Below are 14,896 nucleotides of genomic sequence, written 5' to 3'. Positions count from 1 at the left end.
GTAAAGAACTTCATCTGCTGCTGGTTAGCAGAAGTGGATTTAAATCTACACCGACAGTTCATTTGACAATGACCTTGAGGGGCTTTGCTTCTTGAAGAAGAAAGCAGAAGCTTGCGGTAAACAAAGTTCACTTCTGACAGATGGATTGAATGACAGAAAGGTTGCGAGTGCCAGAATAGCCCTGGCAGAGGAGGAAATGTTCAGTGGAATCCAACAGGAGAGGAGGTGTGAACAGGTGCAGGGTTGCTGACGGAAGGGGAACCAGATGGAAGGAGCCAGAGCCAGTTTATTTAAAGGAAAAGGCAGAAAACACTGAAAGGCTGTGCGATCAGTGGCTAAAAGTGTGCATGGAAGAAGGTAAAAATTCACAAAGCAAAACTGCACAGTGGGATATCTAGCACTTAGCATAATGGTAGTAATTTGTGAGTTTCGTTTTAAAGTTGCTATTGAAATATGTTTCTCCCTTACTCTTGACAGCATAAAGAAGAGATTTATAACCTGTCCAAAAGGGAAAAACCCCAAAAAACCTAACAAAACCACCACCAAAAACTTCAACTGTTATGCTCCCTGTCCATTATTTCTAATATTGCAGGCATCTAATACTGCAGGTAGTTACAATCAGAATAATATTAAAATTATGCCACAGCTGAACAAATGAATAAAAGGCATATAAGGCTGGATTTTTTATTTTTTTAGCTCACTTGTTTGTATCTAGCTCTTGTGACATCCGGGCAGATGAGCATGGTTTTCATTAGGATGTTTTTGTAAGATCTAGAGCAAATCAACAATAGTCAAGTACAGTGTAATGTTAGCACAGTATTTCTCATCTTTCTTGCTTTTGGTCATAAGTCTGTCAGTTTGCTGGAATGTGTGGTAGCTTGCTGTAGGATGGGGTAGAAATCTAGCTTACCCTAGATCAAATTCCCTGAAAATCAAATATTGTCTTTCAAATTGTCATCCTGAAGAAATGCTTTGTTCTGTCAAACGATTCTGCTTCTTCCCAAGCTGTTCTTGTGAGGCTTGGTCCTTTGGAGACAGGAAAAAAACCATTCCTTAACTTCTTCCCAATTTCAGCAATAGTAGGGGATAATTATCAACTTCCACATATCAGGCCTGTGGCACCTTAAGTGCAGGTTGTGTGTCCATAGCTGAGGTGTGAGAAATGCAGGTAAGTGTGGAGCAGTCACTCCCAGTGCATCTGTGATCGACTGGATCGTTCAGCTGTGCTGAGCTGATCCGGATCAGGTGTGAGCACACAGGCACTTTCCTTTTTAATTAGCTAGAGCATGCAACGCCGTGTTTATGCTGACTTTATGCCAGCTGCAGGAAGGACAGATGATACCTGATTCAGCATAAAGCTTGCTGGTACAAAGTTAACGTACCAAAAACATTGGGTTTTTGAACAAATTTAAATTGGCAGAGTGAGTTCATAGCAGATCAGGTCTCTGCATCATTTAGCTGCATCATTTTTTGATTCAATGGTAGGAGCCTGATGGTTGGATTTACTGTATTAACAAGCTGAGCCTTGAAGTACAGAGTCACAGTTATCTGAACCTGGTCTGAGCCTATGCTGTTGCTGAAAAGCAAGTCCCTAGAGTGGTAATATAGGGATATGTTTGGCCACATTTGCCAGGTCCTTGCTTCTGCTGCCACTGAAGACAGGCACCTGTGTGATCAGGTTATTCAGGGAGTTATTCAGATGGAAAAAGGAATAATTTCTTGAAGAATAGGTTTTGTGAGGGCTCATTTTAAGAGGATGAAAAGAAGGACCACACCTCTTATATTGACATTGTCTGCCTTAAATGTGTCCTGAAGCTGCATCGTAATTGACTGCTGGTGCCAAATTCAAGAATCACCATAAATCAAGAAAATTACTCCTTTTTTTTAAATACAGGGAAAATAATTTATGTAAATTTGTTTATACAAAACATATACCTGTAAAAATCTTCTTTGTTAAGCAATTATTTCAACATACAGTTATTTGTAAAAGTGGCTTGTGGAACAAAGAATATTCTAGAGAAACGTGCAATATTGGAAGTGCTCAGGCTATGTACTAAGACTTCACAAAGATCACTTCTCCCTATGCTGTATTTAATTGTGTTTCTATAGGGACTTAGGAGCCAAATACTTCACAATCTGATGGTAATAGTCATGAGAGAATGGATATTTACTTACAAGCCTCATATCTTGATGGCAAATCTTATAAATGTGCCAGAAAATTCAGATTTTGAATCCAAGTCAGTATGTTTGACCTAATATGAAATGTTAATTACTGTTAGAGGCACTTTTTTCTCCTCTAACATTGAAATAGAGGGAAGCTATTGGTAATACTTGGTTGTGACTTGATATACAGAGGACTATTGAGATTGAAGAGAAGTTATTGAGGAACTGGTGGTTTTCTGGATATATCTTGATGGCTATAATGCCAAAAGAGTAAAATCATGTTATAGGCTAGGTATTTGCAAATTCTTTCTGTTATGCTGAATGTAAAGTAAGAAATCCAGTCCTTTCCTTTTGTTAACTGACCTCACAGATAGAAGTAGAAATGTAGAAGTTAACTGTGTTCAAGGTTCTTTAATTCATAGAAACTTCCATAGGAGTAACACTCTGTGTTACTGTATGTCTGTTCCTGTGGTCCTAGATTTTCATCTCTCTCATGCCTACTAATACCTCCAGTTAGTTGTAATAACATCTAAGAACATTTCAAGTATGGCGAGCAAGAGTAGGAATTTTTTTCACATGCAGCCGTTAATGTATAGTTTCTCCTGATGCCTCAGTAAGGCTTAAAGGGCAAAGTGGAAATTTTGGACTGAATCTGTAGACTTCTTGTTATTATATAAAGTGGAAATACATATAGAAGTTATAAAGTAGTTCCAGTGGTGTGGCTGCATCCTAAATAGAGAGATATGGGGAAAAAAATCAGTGGGTACAAGAAAGTCATATGCACTGACTTCTGTTTCAGCAAAATTTAAATTCTTATTGCTTGAACTCTGGGAATGGGGATATAAGTGACAAGTTACCTGCGTTTTGGGGAAAATTGTTTCAAGTTAATTTGTCAACTAATTGTAGTTAGTCTCTTGATGAGGTTGGAAATCTGTGTAGAGCTTAACCTTTTCTTTTATTGCCCCCCCAAAAGTGTTTCTTATTATTTGAAGTGTTTTTATGAAACAGTAGTAGCAGTCTGGAAGAGCTGTTTTTTCCAGTCTTTCATCTCAAGTAGGGTAGTGAAATTTCATTTCGTTTCATTTACATATTTTAAATGTATTTCTAGTTTCAAGTTATTTCTGTTGCACCTTCGAACTTCTTAGAACTATATTTGAAGCGCTGGATCAATTTGAATGCTGAATTTTTCACCCCTTGACCTTTACATTACTTTTCTAATTGCATTTAATGCTTCTCATGGTTCTCATTGCTTCTCATGGTTATGAGAAGAAAGCCCTGACATATCATTATTTTAGGAAACTCTGTATTTCTCAACTAATACCCAAAACAAGATTTAAGTTTTGTTTGTTTGGTTGGGTTTTTTTGAGCCTCAGTTCTCAAGAATAGGCCCACATGTATCCTGAGAAATGATGCAGTCCTTCAAATTCACCAGTTAATTTAATAGCTGTGTTTCTTCAAAATTTGACCATGCAAATATAGATTTTACTGAAGCTCACCAAACACAGTGTGCTGGCTGGGGCAGTTTCCAGAAACTTGAGCTTTCTGCTGAGAAGACCTGGCAGCCAACTCCAGAATCAGCATCCAGTCAGCTCCCAGAAACTGACAAAAAGAGCAACTCAGTGGGTAATTCCCTCAATGGGATACAGGAAGGGCAATTTTTCAGCTCCTTGGAAAGGTTTAAAGAAATGACCTGATCATGCTTTTAAAAGATACTTCTACATAATTCTTGAGGAAGCATGCACTCATATGTATGTTTTAAATTATTTTTTGCAATAAGAACATTCATTTCATGCCTTTCTTTTGCCTTTTAAAAACACCAAGAGCCATAAAATCCAATCCACACGAGCACTGAAAAAATCAAAACCTTTATTACAAAAATTCAGATGGCAAAAAAAATCTACAGTGTTTAATAAGAGGAAACCACTAAACACTGTCCAGCTAAGTCCTCATTCAGAGCAACCATAGCTATTAACAAGGTCCTATTAGATGAAAATTCATAGGCCTCACAAAAGAAGATAACCAAAACAGTCAATGCTAAACAAAGGTTGCTGGAAGGCTGATTTAAAGGAAAGGGAGAAATCTTGTGACCCTGAGCCTTCTTACTGAGTTGATGTTCTAGAACTCTGTCAATTTAGAAGGTGTGGAAAGCAATAATTTTGAATCATAGCTGCATTTAAAACCAGCATGTACCTGTTTACCTGCAGAATTACAGGTCTTACTGTGTTGCATTTTCTTACTTAAATGTTTGAAAATACTAAGATTGGATAGCGTATGATAAAACTCAGTAAACACATTCTCTTTTATAAATAGCTGAATGGGGTACTGCAGTGCTGTTAAATTGAAAGGCTGGTCTGAAAGGAGTTGTAGAAGTTTTACATTAATATAGAGAATTATTTAATACTATTCCTGGGGAGAATGACTTCTTGGTAAATTGGACGTTTTTTCCATGTTTGCAGCCCAACCTTTAGACTTGTCTGCTAACCTGAAAAAATAAAAAATGAGCCCTTATTCTTCTGTGTATGACATACATACAAAGATACATTAAAAATACAGAGGAAAGAAGTTTTTGAAGTGTGATCTTATTTTGTATACCATCTCTTATGACCTTTATCATTGTGAGTTTTGAATAGTGTCTGGTAATAAAGTTAGAGATAGCAAAAATTTTCTCATATGTCCCCTTAGAGAATAAGTCAGGTATTGTGACATCTTGTTTCAGCTTTTATACTTTTTTTTCCTTTTTATCATGAATGTGTGGTTTGTTTGGTTGAGTTTTTCTCCTCCTATAGCCTGAGAGAAGAGCAAGGATTGCTGTAATTTTCTATTCTTCTTTTGACACTTGCAGCTGAAATAATAAGATAAAAGAGCCTATGAGAAGGTGATTCAGAAAGCTGCTTGTAATGGACAGTCCACTAGACCTGTATTGTGGAAAGTTTGCAAGGCAGACTGCATTAAACACTGCTGAACCTTTGAACCCAAAGTTATTTGGTCTTTAGGGCTTCTAATACATGTAGTCTTTCAAGTCCTACTTTCAAGAGTTTTAATTGATTTGAGTGACTTCATGCAAGATTTTACTAAAGGTACTGGGAATAAAATGCTTGGGTAACTCCTCAAAACTTTTCCAGTTTGGTAGAGAATCTTCTGCTATACATTTATTTTCAAAAATACTGGGAGAGAAAGCTCATTTCCTCTGAAAGAGCTACAGGAGCCTTCAGCTGAGTCCTTTGTCTCTTCTGAGGTAATTTGTTGTGCAGTGGCTCACAGTGCTGGCCCACTTTGCTACGTGTTACTTAGGAAAGAGGTCTGTTCTGGACCACTGAGGCATGTGGTAAAAGCATCAGTGTTAGGCTTGACTGGTCCTCCTGCTGCCCAAGTCTGAGTGTGGGTGCAGAGTTCCAGGACTGGTCATCATTTAGACAAGTCTTGCTAGTTCGGATAGCTCAAGCATGTGGAACACTAAATGCTGGCTGCTCCTTAATGGTTTATGAAGTTCAGGTTAAAACAAGCATATATGAAAGCTAAAATGTTTTATTGTTATATTTTGAACTGTCGTTAATATGAAATGAAGATGTCAAAAATAATGCTATGATAACCTCTTGTGTATCACTGAACTGAGATAATTGCTAGAGTATTTTAATTTGTCCAGTTAAGTTCATAGTCCTTACTAATGGATCCATTAGCTTTTTTAAAAATGCCACATGTTGATCTCATGGAAAAATCAAATAGTCAATATAGGAAGCATGGTTGCTTCAAATTGTAGTTGCTTTGCCAGAAGAAATACTGGCAGCCTCCAGTCTAATTCTACATTAGGCCTAATTTTACATTAAGAATCATCCTGCTTTTTTATTTTTTGTATTTTTACTGTTACCAAACTGAAAAGACTCCTTCAGAAATACATACTATTGAACTGCATAGTGCGATTCAAACTTTTGTCAATCCAAGTTCTGTTTTTTTCTAGTCAAAAATAGATGAACTTTTAGTTATGTCAAATACGACTTTTATGTCACTAGTCTTTACATGCTTCCCTTTTCTTTACTGCAAAACCCTTTGGCAGAGAGTGGACTTCTCTTGTAAATGGATCTGTGATCCAATTTTTGTTTGTTAGTGGTGAGAAAGGTGTTTTGATTTGGGGGGTGATTTTGGTTTGGAGTTTTATTTGTTTCTTTAAAATTGAGTTTGATGCCTCAAATTCAGTCAGCATTCCTTCATGTTAGCTTTGAGATCAAAGTGAATTTTCACTTTGAATTTTTCACTTTCAGTTGCAGCAAGGATTTTTTTAAAGTTTGACAGAGATGGCAATTTTCTTCTTCCTGTGCTATAAGCTACAGTATACAGCGCCTTTTGTTTTGTCAGGAACATTTGAAAAGCATAACTTTCATGCACTGCAAACCAATATCGAGTTCATTGAGTTGTGCAAACCAGTTAAGTGACTTAACTATGGCTCTTGACAGCCCCAATGCAGGCTTAAAACAGGAGTTTAGAGCTAAAATCACTGTGGAAAACCTGTGCTTCAGAACAAGGCTCAAGGAGAGAGCTTGAGCTTTCTCCACGATTGAGTCTTTGGTTGCTCCTGACTTTGTTGCACAGAAGTGGAAGTTTCCGTGAGTTCCATGTGTCTGCTTTGGTAAAATTGATCAGTGTTGTGACCAATCACATGTGCATTTTAGTGTGTTTAGTGTTTTGCACTCAGTAGAGCTAGTGTTTGAATTTGAGTAGAGAATAGGCTGGCTCACTTAAACCACTCATCTCCTATATTTGAACTCTATAGATTAAGTTTTTTTAATTTCTGGAACAATTAATCTTTAGCTGTCATTTTTGATTCAGATATTACCTGTGTCATCAAAATTAGTCAGTTGTAGCTTTGCCTTTCATTGCCTCTGTGCTTTCCATTAATGAATATAAGAAATTCTGAAGTTTTTGTAGGAGGAGACCTCTGACGTCTTCGCACTAATGCTGGAGGGACTAAGGACTGCTTCCTTCTCTATACAGTCCATGGATTTTCTTTTACTCTGAATTGTGAAATAATTGATTTGAGAAATTGCAATTGGACAGACAGTGTCAAAGCTTCTAGAACTCCTCCAGTATTTGTTGGTTGTAGCAGGAGAGTTACCAATAGATCCTAAAATCTCTTGGGCTGCCTTCTGCATGTGTTATACTTTCTTTTTTTCTCTCCATATATGTATTGAGGAAATTTTCAGTTGGAGGGCAGAGAGATTGAACTTAGAGAGCAGGTTCAAGTCAAGGTATAGATAAAGGACATGCCACTCCATTTAGACAGATTTGGCTCCAGGATATTTATTTTTTTTTTTGCTCCTGAGCAGTTCTAAGCACCTCAGAAATTGCTCTGTGTGGCATTGGATGTGCTTTAATTCCAAAATGTTTTAAGTCCCAAGAAGCTGCTCTTCTGTGTAAGAATTACTTGTTTTCCTAATTTTACAACTGAGCTTTTATCTGCTGTACAAATTCATCTTCAACCACCCCATACACACTTCAGCCGCAGGGCACTCACTACACATCCATGGTTTCTGAGCTCCTGCTAGCTTGCTCTGTGCAGTAAGTGGCACAGGTCAGTGTCTCTTTTGGATGGGTCCCCTACACAGGAGAGTGTTTCTGGGGGCAGTAGATTCTCCATTTATTTTGAACTTGCTGGTTTACATGAGATCATCAGGAGGGGCCCTAGCAGTGAGGAATGGACCTTCACAAGTTTGCCTTGGTAGCTTGCTGCACGCTGAAGGTTACCCCCAGCAGAAGGCCAGCCAGCCAGCTGTGTGCCAGATGACTGCACAGCACCCAACTGCACAAAGCCATCTCACATGAGAACTATTAAATAAAATAGTGTGCTACTGACACTTTCTTCAGCTGAAAGCATCAGAGGAATGTTAGAGGTGCTGGTGGCTTTTTTTTCCTTTAGTTTTTTTAGCAATCCAATGCTATAACAACTCTCTGAAGATAAAATCATTTGTAAAATAAAGGGGTTTGCACAGACTGGTTTCCAGCAAATGTGGGAAAAATATTCTTAGTAATGCTTTCCATATTTGGAGCTTACACTTAAAAATGATGGGAGCATCACTCCTTATGATAGCCCCAATATGATTACAAAGCAATTCTGAGAGTGATGTGATAAAGTGCTATTCAAGATATGAAATTTCCTTTAAAAATGTGCTTTGTTTCCTTAACGCTCTAATATTTTTGCTATCTAAACGTATTTGCTGTCTTCCCTCAGAAGAAACTGCCTGTGATTTCCAAGGGAGTTTTGCCTAAGGTAGGGCTTGAAACATCAGGACCAGGAATTAGTGTAATGTGACCCACCATTTGTATTGCTTTGGGGTAAATTTGAGAGAGAAGATTTAACATTGTGTGTGTCATGCTGAGATATTGCAATATCTCGGGTGGGTTATTAGGCACCAATCCAAAGGTTAAGTGTAGCAACCACATGAGATGTGGCTTTATCCTTACATGATCTGTGCCCGTGTTCTGTTTTGTAGTCCTCTGAAATAGGTAATATCCCTAGAATAAAACATGTTTATAAGACTTTTTAGAAGCCTATCCCAAGCTATTAAATGTCATTTCAGTAGAAAGGTGTTTGCTCACATCATTTGAAATCTAGAAATCAATCCTTGTATGTGTGGACTTACTGACGTTTTAAATGTGGATCCCAATGTGCACCAGATAAATATTCACAACCTTTGGGAAAGTCTAGATCTGAATTTGCAGTTCAGGATCTTTTCTAATTTACATGCATATATCTTTTTGGGGTTTTATTTTCCATGCTCTTTTTGCTTGGCTTACATTAAATAAAATGCTTCAATGGAGTGTGGTAGTCTAGCATTTGTTTTGCCTCGGGAGTGGATTGCCCCATCTTGCGTATCTGGTCAAGTAAATTGCTCTCTTGCCTGCATACTTCAATAATAGTACTGGGCTTTAGACCTTTCTGTACAACCCCCCAGTGAGCAGAACCACAAGGGGATGGGCCTGTGTGGTGCTAGCAGTCTACTCTATTGTCATGGATGCATTCATATCCTATTTACATAAATTAATAGTTAAAACTTGTTTGGTTGCTCAAGAAAACTCATTAAGCTTTCAGAGTAGCTGTATCACGAGCACTGTGGCAATCGCTCCCATTGACTTATCTCCTGCTGATTCACTGGGAACCAGTCCATCTCGGGGTCAGGTCCCTAAGCTTCACTGCAGAATTAAACAAATAGCATTTAAAAGAAAATGCAAATAATATGTGCCGTGCAAAGTGAATGTTGGTAAGCTTCCTTATAAAAAAAGAGGTCGTGATTAAAATTTTTAAAAATAAAATCCTATTTTTGTCTGCAGAGCAAATTTTCTCTCAGGAAATAGATCATACTTTTTATCCATTTTCTGCTAGTCACTGGAGAATGTTTGACATTGTAAGAGAAAGGTCAGTTTGTATAACCTGAAGGAGGAGGAGAATGTTTAATGTGAAAAGCTTGACCAGATTTTTATTATTCTTATTTGAATGTTCTGCTTTACCCTTTTAATTTATCCTCTTCACTATATGATTTTTATTTTTCTTTATTTCCTATTTGTTTTTTTTTTTTTGTAGACTGGAGAAAGAGAACATTCAGCACAGCATTAGCAATGAAGCAAAGGCCCGAGCCCTTCAGGCCCAGCAAAGAGAGCAGGAGCTGACACAGAAGATGCAGCAAATGGAGGCCCAGCATGAGAAAACTGGTAGGTGGTAGGGAAAGATTAGAGCCTGGGCACTCACTCACAAGCCAGGCCCACGCCTTACTGTGAAATGACATCAGGAACACCTGTAACCTTTGGCTGGCCGAAGGGAGCAGATGCTAACTACACCGGAGATTCCGAATTACATATTAGTTAGCGTTTAAAAGAGAAAATGGAAAGTATTGCCCACTGTCTGTTGATTTCAGAGTGCTGCTCTCACATCTGCTGCACCATCTGGATTATGAGTTTATTTACCTGTGTTCAAGAAACGTAAAGCTGAGAGAGACCACAACAAAGTAGAAAAACAAAGGGCTTGTTTTTGGCTGGATTTTCAGGCACACATGTTATATAAAGAAAATAGCATCAGAAGCTCTGCGGGAAATGCTCTGAGCTTACAGTTAAAGTCTCCTGAATAGCATTGAACAGTTCCCACAGTACACACATTATAGCTACTCTAAAAGCTTAATGAGTTTGCTTCGGCATCCAAACTGGAGAAAAGCTTTAGCCATTAATCGGTTCTTAATTCACTGTCGCAGCTGGATGTAATTCACTGGCTCCAAATTGATATGTTCCTTTATTTAATCTTTGCAGCCTCAAACATTTTTAGCATTACCATGTGCCTCCCCCACATCCTCAGTCTAGAAGAAAGATGTTTAATCCCTTGCATACTTCAGGTTCTCATAATAAGAGACTTCATTGCATTGACTTAGCCCATCAATAACATCTAACTTTAATCTGGAAGTAAAATGGGTTTTCCAAACAAACAAAAAAGAGCTTTTTGTATTATGAAGTACTATGCCAACAACATTAATAGAGGTGCATATTATAAATAAACAAAAAAAAGGAATTTTTAAGAGATGAAATCTGTAACCCATGAGCATGGAAAGTAGGAGGAGTTTCAGCTGTTAAAGAACATGATATATTTATGTGTTTACAAAATACCATATTTACCAACCAGTCATGCAATACTTTCAGGAAAACTACACAACATATATTAATTATAAAGGGTGTTGGATAATACGTAAGGTAGCAGGCATGCTTTTCAATTTTCTGCCTTTTTTAGTATTACCACAGTACTAGAGGACCTTTTCATGTGTTCAGGGAATGCAAACAGCTACATTATGGCTGCTGCCTACACTGTAGGAGACGAAAAGAAGCTCTCAGAATCATTTTTTCCTCCTTTTGCCAGCACATCTGCATATGACCATGTGTAATTTTGCACAAGAGAAATGTAATTTACCTTTCTGGTGCATAAATTGTCCCACTATACAAAAATGAAACAATATTATGTCTGGATCTGTTTTTATACATCTCTAGTAGAATTAGAGGGAGTTGAAAATTATAGTAATTTATAATGTATATAAAGAAAACCTTGTTTATTATGACCCTACACACATACAAGGAATTTGGGCAAGAGTGGTTATGCTTTCACCAATTTTAAAAGCAGAAATCAAGAAAGATCATTTTGCAGTATCTCTCTTTTGAAAGAACAAAGATACCTGGATTCTAGGTCGTGAGTTTTGGTGCAGTCCAAACTGATCGTAACTGAAAATTACTTTATGAAATGGTTTCATTTCAACTGTCACTGGGCAGTAAGTCTAAATCTTTTCATTTAAGAATAAAAAATTACATTATTCATGGTAAGCTCAGGACACAGTAAATAAAAGAACTGCTGTTTTAAGGAGATACTGAAATGAGTCTACAGTGTGAGCATTTGGGTTGCTGGTGTATCCTCTGCACCAGTTGAGCAAAGAAAAGTCTGCTAAAGCATGGCTTGCCAATTTTATTCCTCCTAGAAATGTCAGTGAACTTCTAGCTAAAAAGCAAGCCCACCAGATTAGATATCTAGTCTTCACAGTGATTCTTCTCTTACAAGACCAGATTCAGTGGCAACATTGCTTTAACACTTCAGCTAATTCTGACATAGAGCCTTAATTTGGTAAGTGATGATGTCCAAGTAGCTGAAGTTTAAAAAACATTTCAAAACTAGAATGAACTGGAAGAAAGAAATTAAGAATATATAAATTTTTTTCCATGTTATCTATAAATTTATATAATTGTAATTTTATAGTATCATAATTTTATGTTTTCTAGTAGAAGAACTGGATTCATTGCTGACCTCCCAGAATACATTCATAGCAAAATTAAAGGAAGAATGTTTTGTATTGGCAAAGAAGTTGGAACAAATGTCAGAAAAATACAGGTTAGTATATTTTTGTTAACCTGACCCTTTTATTACTAGGACATGCTTCTTTATATTTTTATTTGTATTTTAATATTTATTATTTTTCATTTTGTCCTAGGTATTACATATCATATCAAAGTAATATATGCCCCTTAAAAATTCAGTATAATATGCCTCTTAAGATTTTGTTTCTAACTATTAATTCAAATTTCTTGGACAATTCCAATGTAAAAATTGCATAGTATTTTCTTCCTTGTGTTCATAGTCTTAATATGAAGGGTAGAAAATTGTTTAAAAAGCTACAATTCAAGTTTATCTGAAGTTATATGAAAGATGCTAAAGATTCAATGATCTCAAACTGTTGTAATTTTATTTATTTACTCTAGTACTCTTTTTACAGCAGTACACTACACGCTGGATATTGTCTATAAAATAATTGTCATCAAAATTGCTTGTCATTGATGCTCTGATTCTGCTGCTGCTTTTTATCAATCAATAGTAGATCTAAGTTCAAAGCCATTAAAAACTGAGGAAGAGAGCAACACCTGGAAGTAATAATAATTTAAGGAAATACAAAGCTATGGAGGTATCTATTGAAAAGTTCTGTAAGACAGAACTATCTTCTAAAGAAAACATGAATTTTGTAATTCTTTAGCAGAAATAATTTGATTTTACGTTTTTAAGTGTAAAAATAGTATCTGTTGAAACTTTTTGGGGGTTCATATTTAGAGTAGTAAACTGGACTTCAGTGGAGAGTTGGCATTCTGTATCTTCTGTAAATTGCATGCAAAGTGAATTTGGTAATTAAGGCTAGTATTCATCTCATGGCCGATGGGAAGTGAGGAAACCACTCAGCATAGGTAAAATTGGTTTTCAAGACAGGATTCTTCTTCTGGGTGGATTTAATCGTCCATGAGGTAATGTAGAAGAGGCACAACTCACTCAGGGAGAGAGCTCATTTACCCCAGTACCCTCTTCCCAGGAATGGTCAAAGGAGAATTTAAGTAGATGACAGACACACACACATATATATGTCTGTAATAAATAAAATTTATGTTTCCCATGGGTACTGCCTCCACTGCCTATCCTACTTCCCACTGAATATAAAGTGTTGACTAGCTGTTAAGTGTCTGAAGTTTGGAGATGAATCACATCCAGAGTGTTTGGGGAAGAAATGAGAAACTTGAGGGACTGTAAGCAATATTCCCATGCAAGTGTTGTGAGGGGTACTTGAGAGAGAAGCAAAGAGAATTTTTCCTCTGAAAAAGAGCTCTTCTCCTAAAGTAACGCAAAATCTAAATGGATTCAAATCATATTATTATTCCAGCAATAAAAAAGCACACAGACTTTGTTGCTAGAGCTCACAGTCACAGACTAGTAACTGTAAAGGATGAAGGAAAGACAGAAAACATACTGTGAAAACACATTATTCTCTGAAAATAAATACTAGAGATTGCCAAGTGTTTCTCCACCTAGCAGCATTAGCTGACTATGTCAAGGACCTGAAAATGGGAAAAGGAGCCCTCTTGCATCTCCAGGAAGTGGTATTTTTTACACAAGAAACTGTAAGGAAGAATGCATGAAAGTGGTTCTGAGAAGTGGTCCTAAAATAGCTTGAGCTTTCCTTCATTGGAGTGGGAGCTGCTGCAATCAGTTACAGGGATAGAGAAATAGGTAGAGGCAAAAAAATAGAAGGTAAAAATGAGAACAGCAAGGTGGAACTGGAGGTGGTGGAAAATGACAGACTAATATAGATGGCTTCACAAAGTGATGTGATCAGGAGATCAGATGCAGAAAATTATTTTAGCCAAGTTCTAAGTGCATGATGGGCACATATCCCTCAGTAGCACCTCTCCAAAAGGCAATCTTCAGCTCATTGTCACTGACTGTTGTGTAAGACCACATTATGGTACAGAATGCTGTAGTTTTGTCTTCTGCAAAAAAGCAATAATTTGGGGAAGATTTTATAACTTAGTTCTTATGTGCATTAATAAAGGCAGATCACAAAGCAACAGTGTGCCCTATTTTCACAGAAAATATTTTCCATTTTTTTCCATATTTTTGACATTACCATAAATTGAATTTTGGATCTGGATGTGTATTTTCTTGCTGTACTTCTGGAATCTTTGTGCCTTATTTTCCATGGGTTTAAGATATACCTGTGTGCTAGCAATACCGTTATTTAATTGGTAGAACACTCAAGCTCTTTTAATAACAGTTGTAATAGTAAGTTTTTTTTAATTTTATTTCGTTTAATAGGAAGTACCCATTTGTAACAAAAGACATTTCAAATTTATCTGTGACAACTATGTATTTCTACAATATCAGCTGAATTATCTGAATGGCACATATATTTTTATATTTCATGCAGGTTTTCTGAGAAATCTAAACTGAAGTTTTTGTGTTTACATGTAAGCTGGAACCATTTTTTGAGCTAGTCCCTACACAGAGAGGTGTCAGAAAGACAATGTCAGACGAATTATAAACCCCTCAAGCTGTGCAGAAACAAGATAGTGTCTGTGAAGGTTTTCGTATGCATAGGCATGGATAAAAATATAGTCCTTTGTTGATTTCTTCTCTGTTTCTCTCTTGTTTTGTTCTTTTTTTCCCTCTGATTGTCACTGTCTGAGTTTCTAGGTTGTAGATTAATGCTTAACACTACCCACTGTGTATTTGTGATTTGCGTTTTGTAATTAAGGGGAACAATGGGAGTCCATTGGGTCTCGTTATATATAATGGTTGGTTTAATTTGTTTCACTTCTATCTTGTTAATTGTAAATTGATCATTAAGATTTGAATTCTAATCTGTCACCAGGGTTGTGAGTATTGAAGCTAGAGCAATGATCCTGGTTT

The 14,896-nt window shown here is 36.8% G+C and overlaps 1 protein-coding gene across 5 annotated transcripts in view; it reads left to right on the top strand.

Annotated features, from left to right (window-relative positions):
• SDCCAG8 (SHH signaling and ciliogenesis regulator SDCCAG8) overlaps positions 1 to 14,896 on the top strand; it is a 105,946-nt gene that overhangs the window by 48,303 nt on the left and 42,747 nt on the right. For 4 of the 5 annotated variants that reach the window (XR_013181434.1, XM_077175770.1, XM_077175766.1 and 1 more), the window contains exons 14-15: positions 9,734 to 9,861; positions 11,953 to 12,061. Coding sequence is in view for 4 of the 5 variants with exons in the window: in XM_077175770.1 (XP_077031885.1) it covers positions 9,734 to 9,861; positions 11,953 to 12,061 (237 nt within the window). In the remaining variant the exon portion in view is untranslated. The remainder of the gene's footprint in view (positions 1 to 9,733; positions 9,862 to 11,952; positions 12,062 to 14,896) is intronic. The other variant, XM_077175767.1, reaches the window with a different exon arrangement.

This window comes from Agelaius phoeniceus, chromosome 3 (assembly GCF_051311805.1).
Source record: "Agelaius phoeniceus isolate bAgePho1 chromosome 3, bAgePho1.hap1, whole genome shotgun sequence".
Lineage (NCBI taxonomy): Eukaryota > Metazoa > Chordata > Aves > Passeriformes > Icteridae > Agelaius > Agelaius phoeniceus.
Note: the sequence above shows the minus strand (reverse complement) of the source record. Positions and strands in the feature narration are given on the sequence as shown.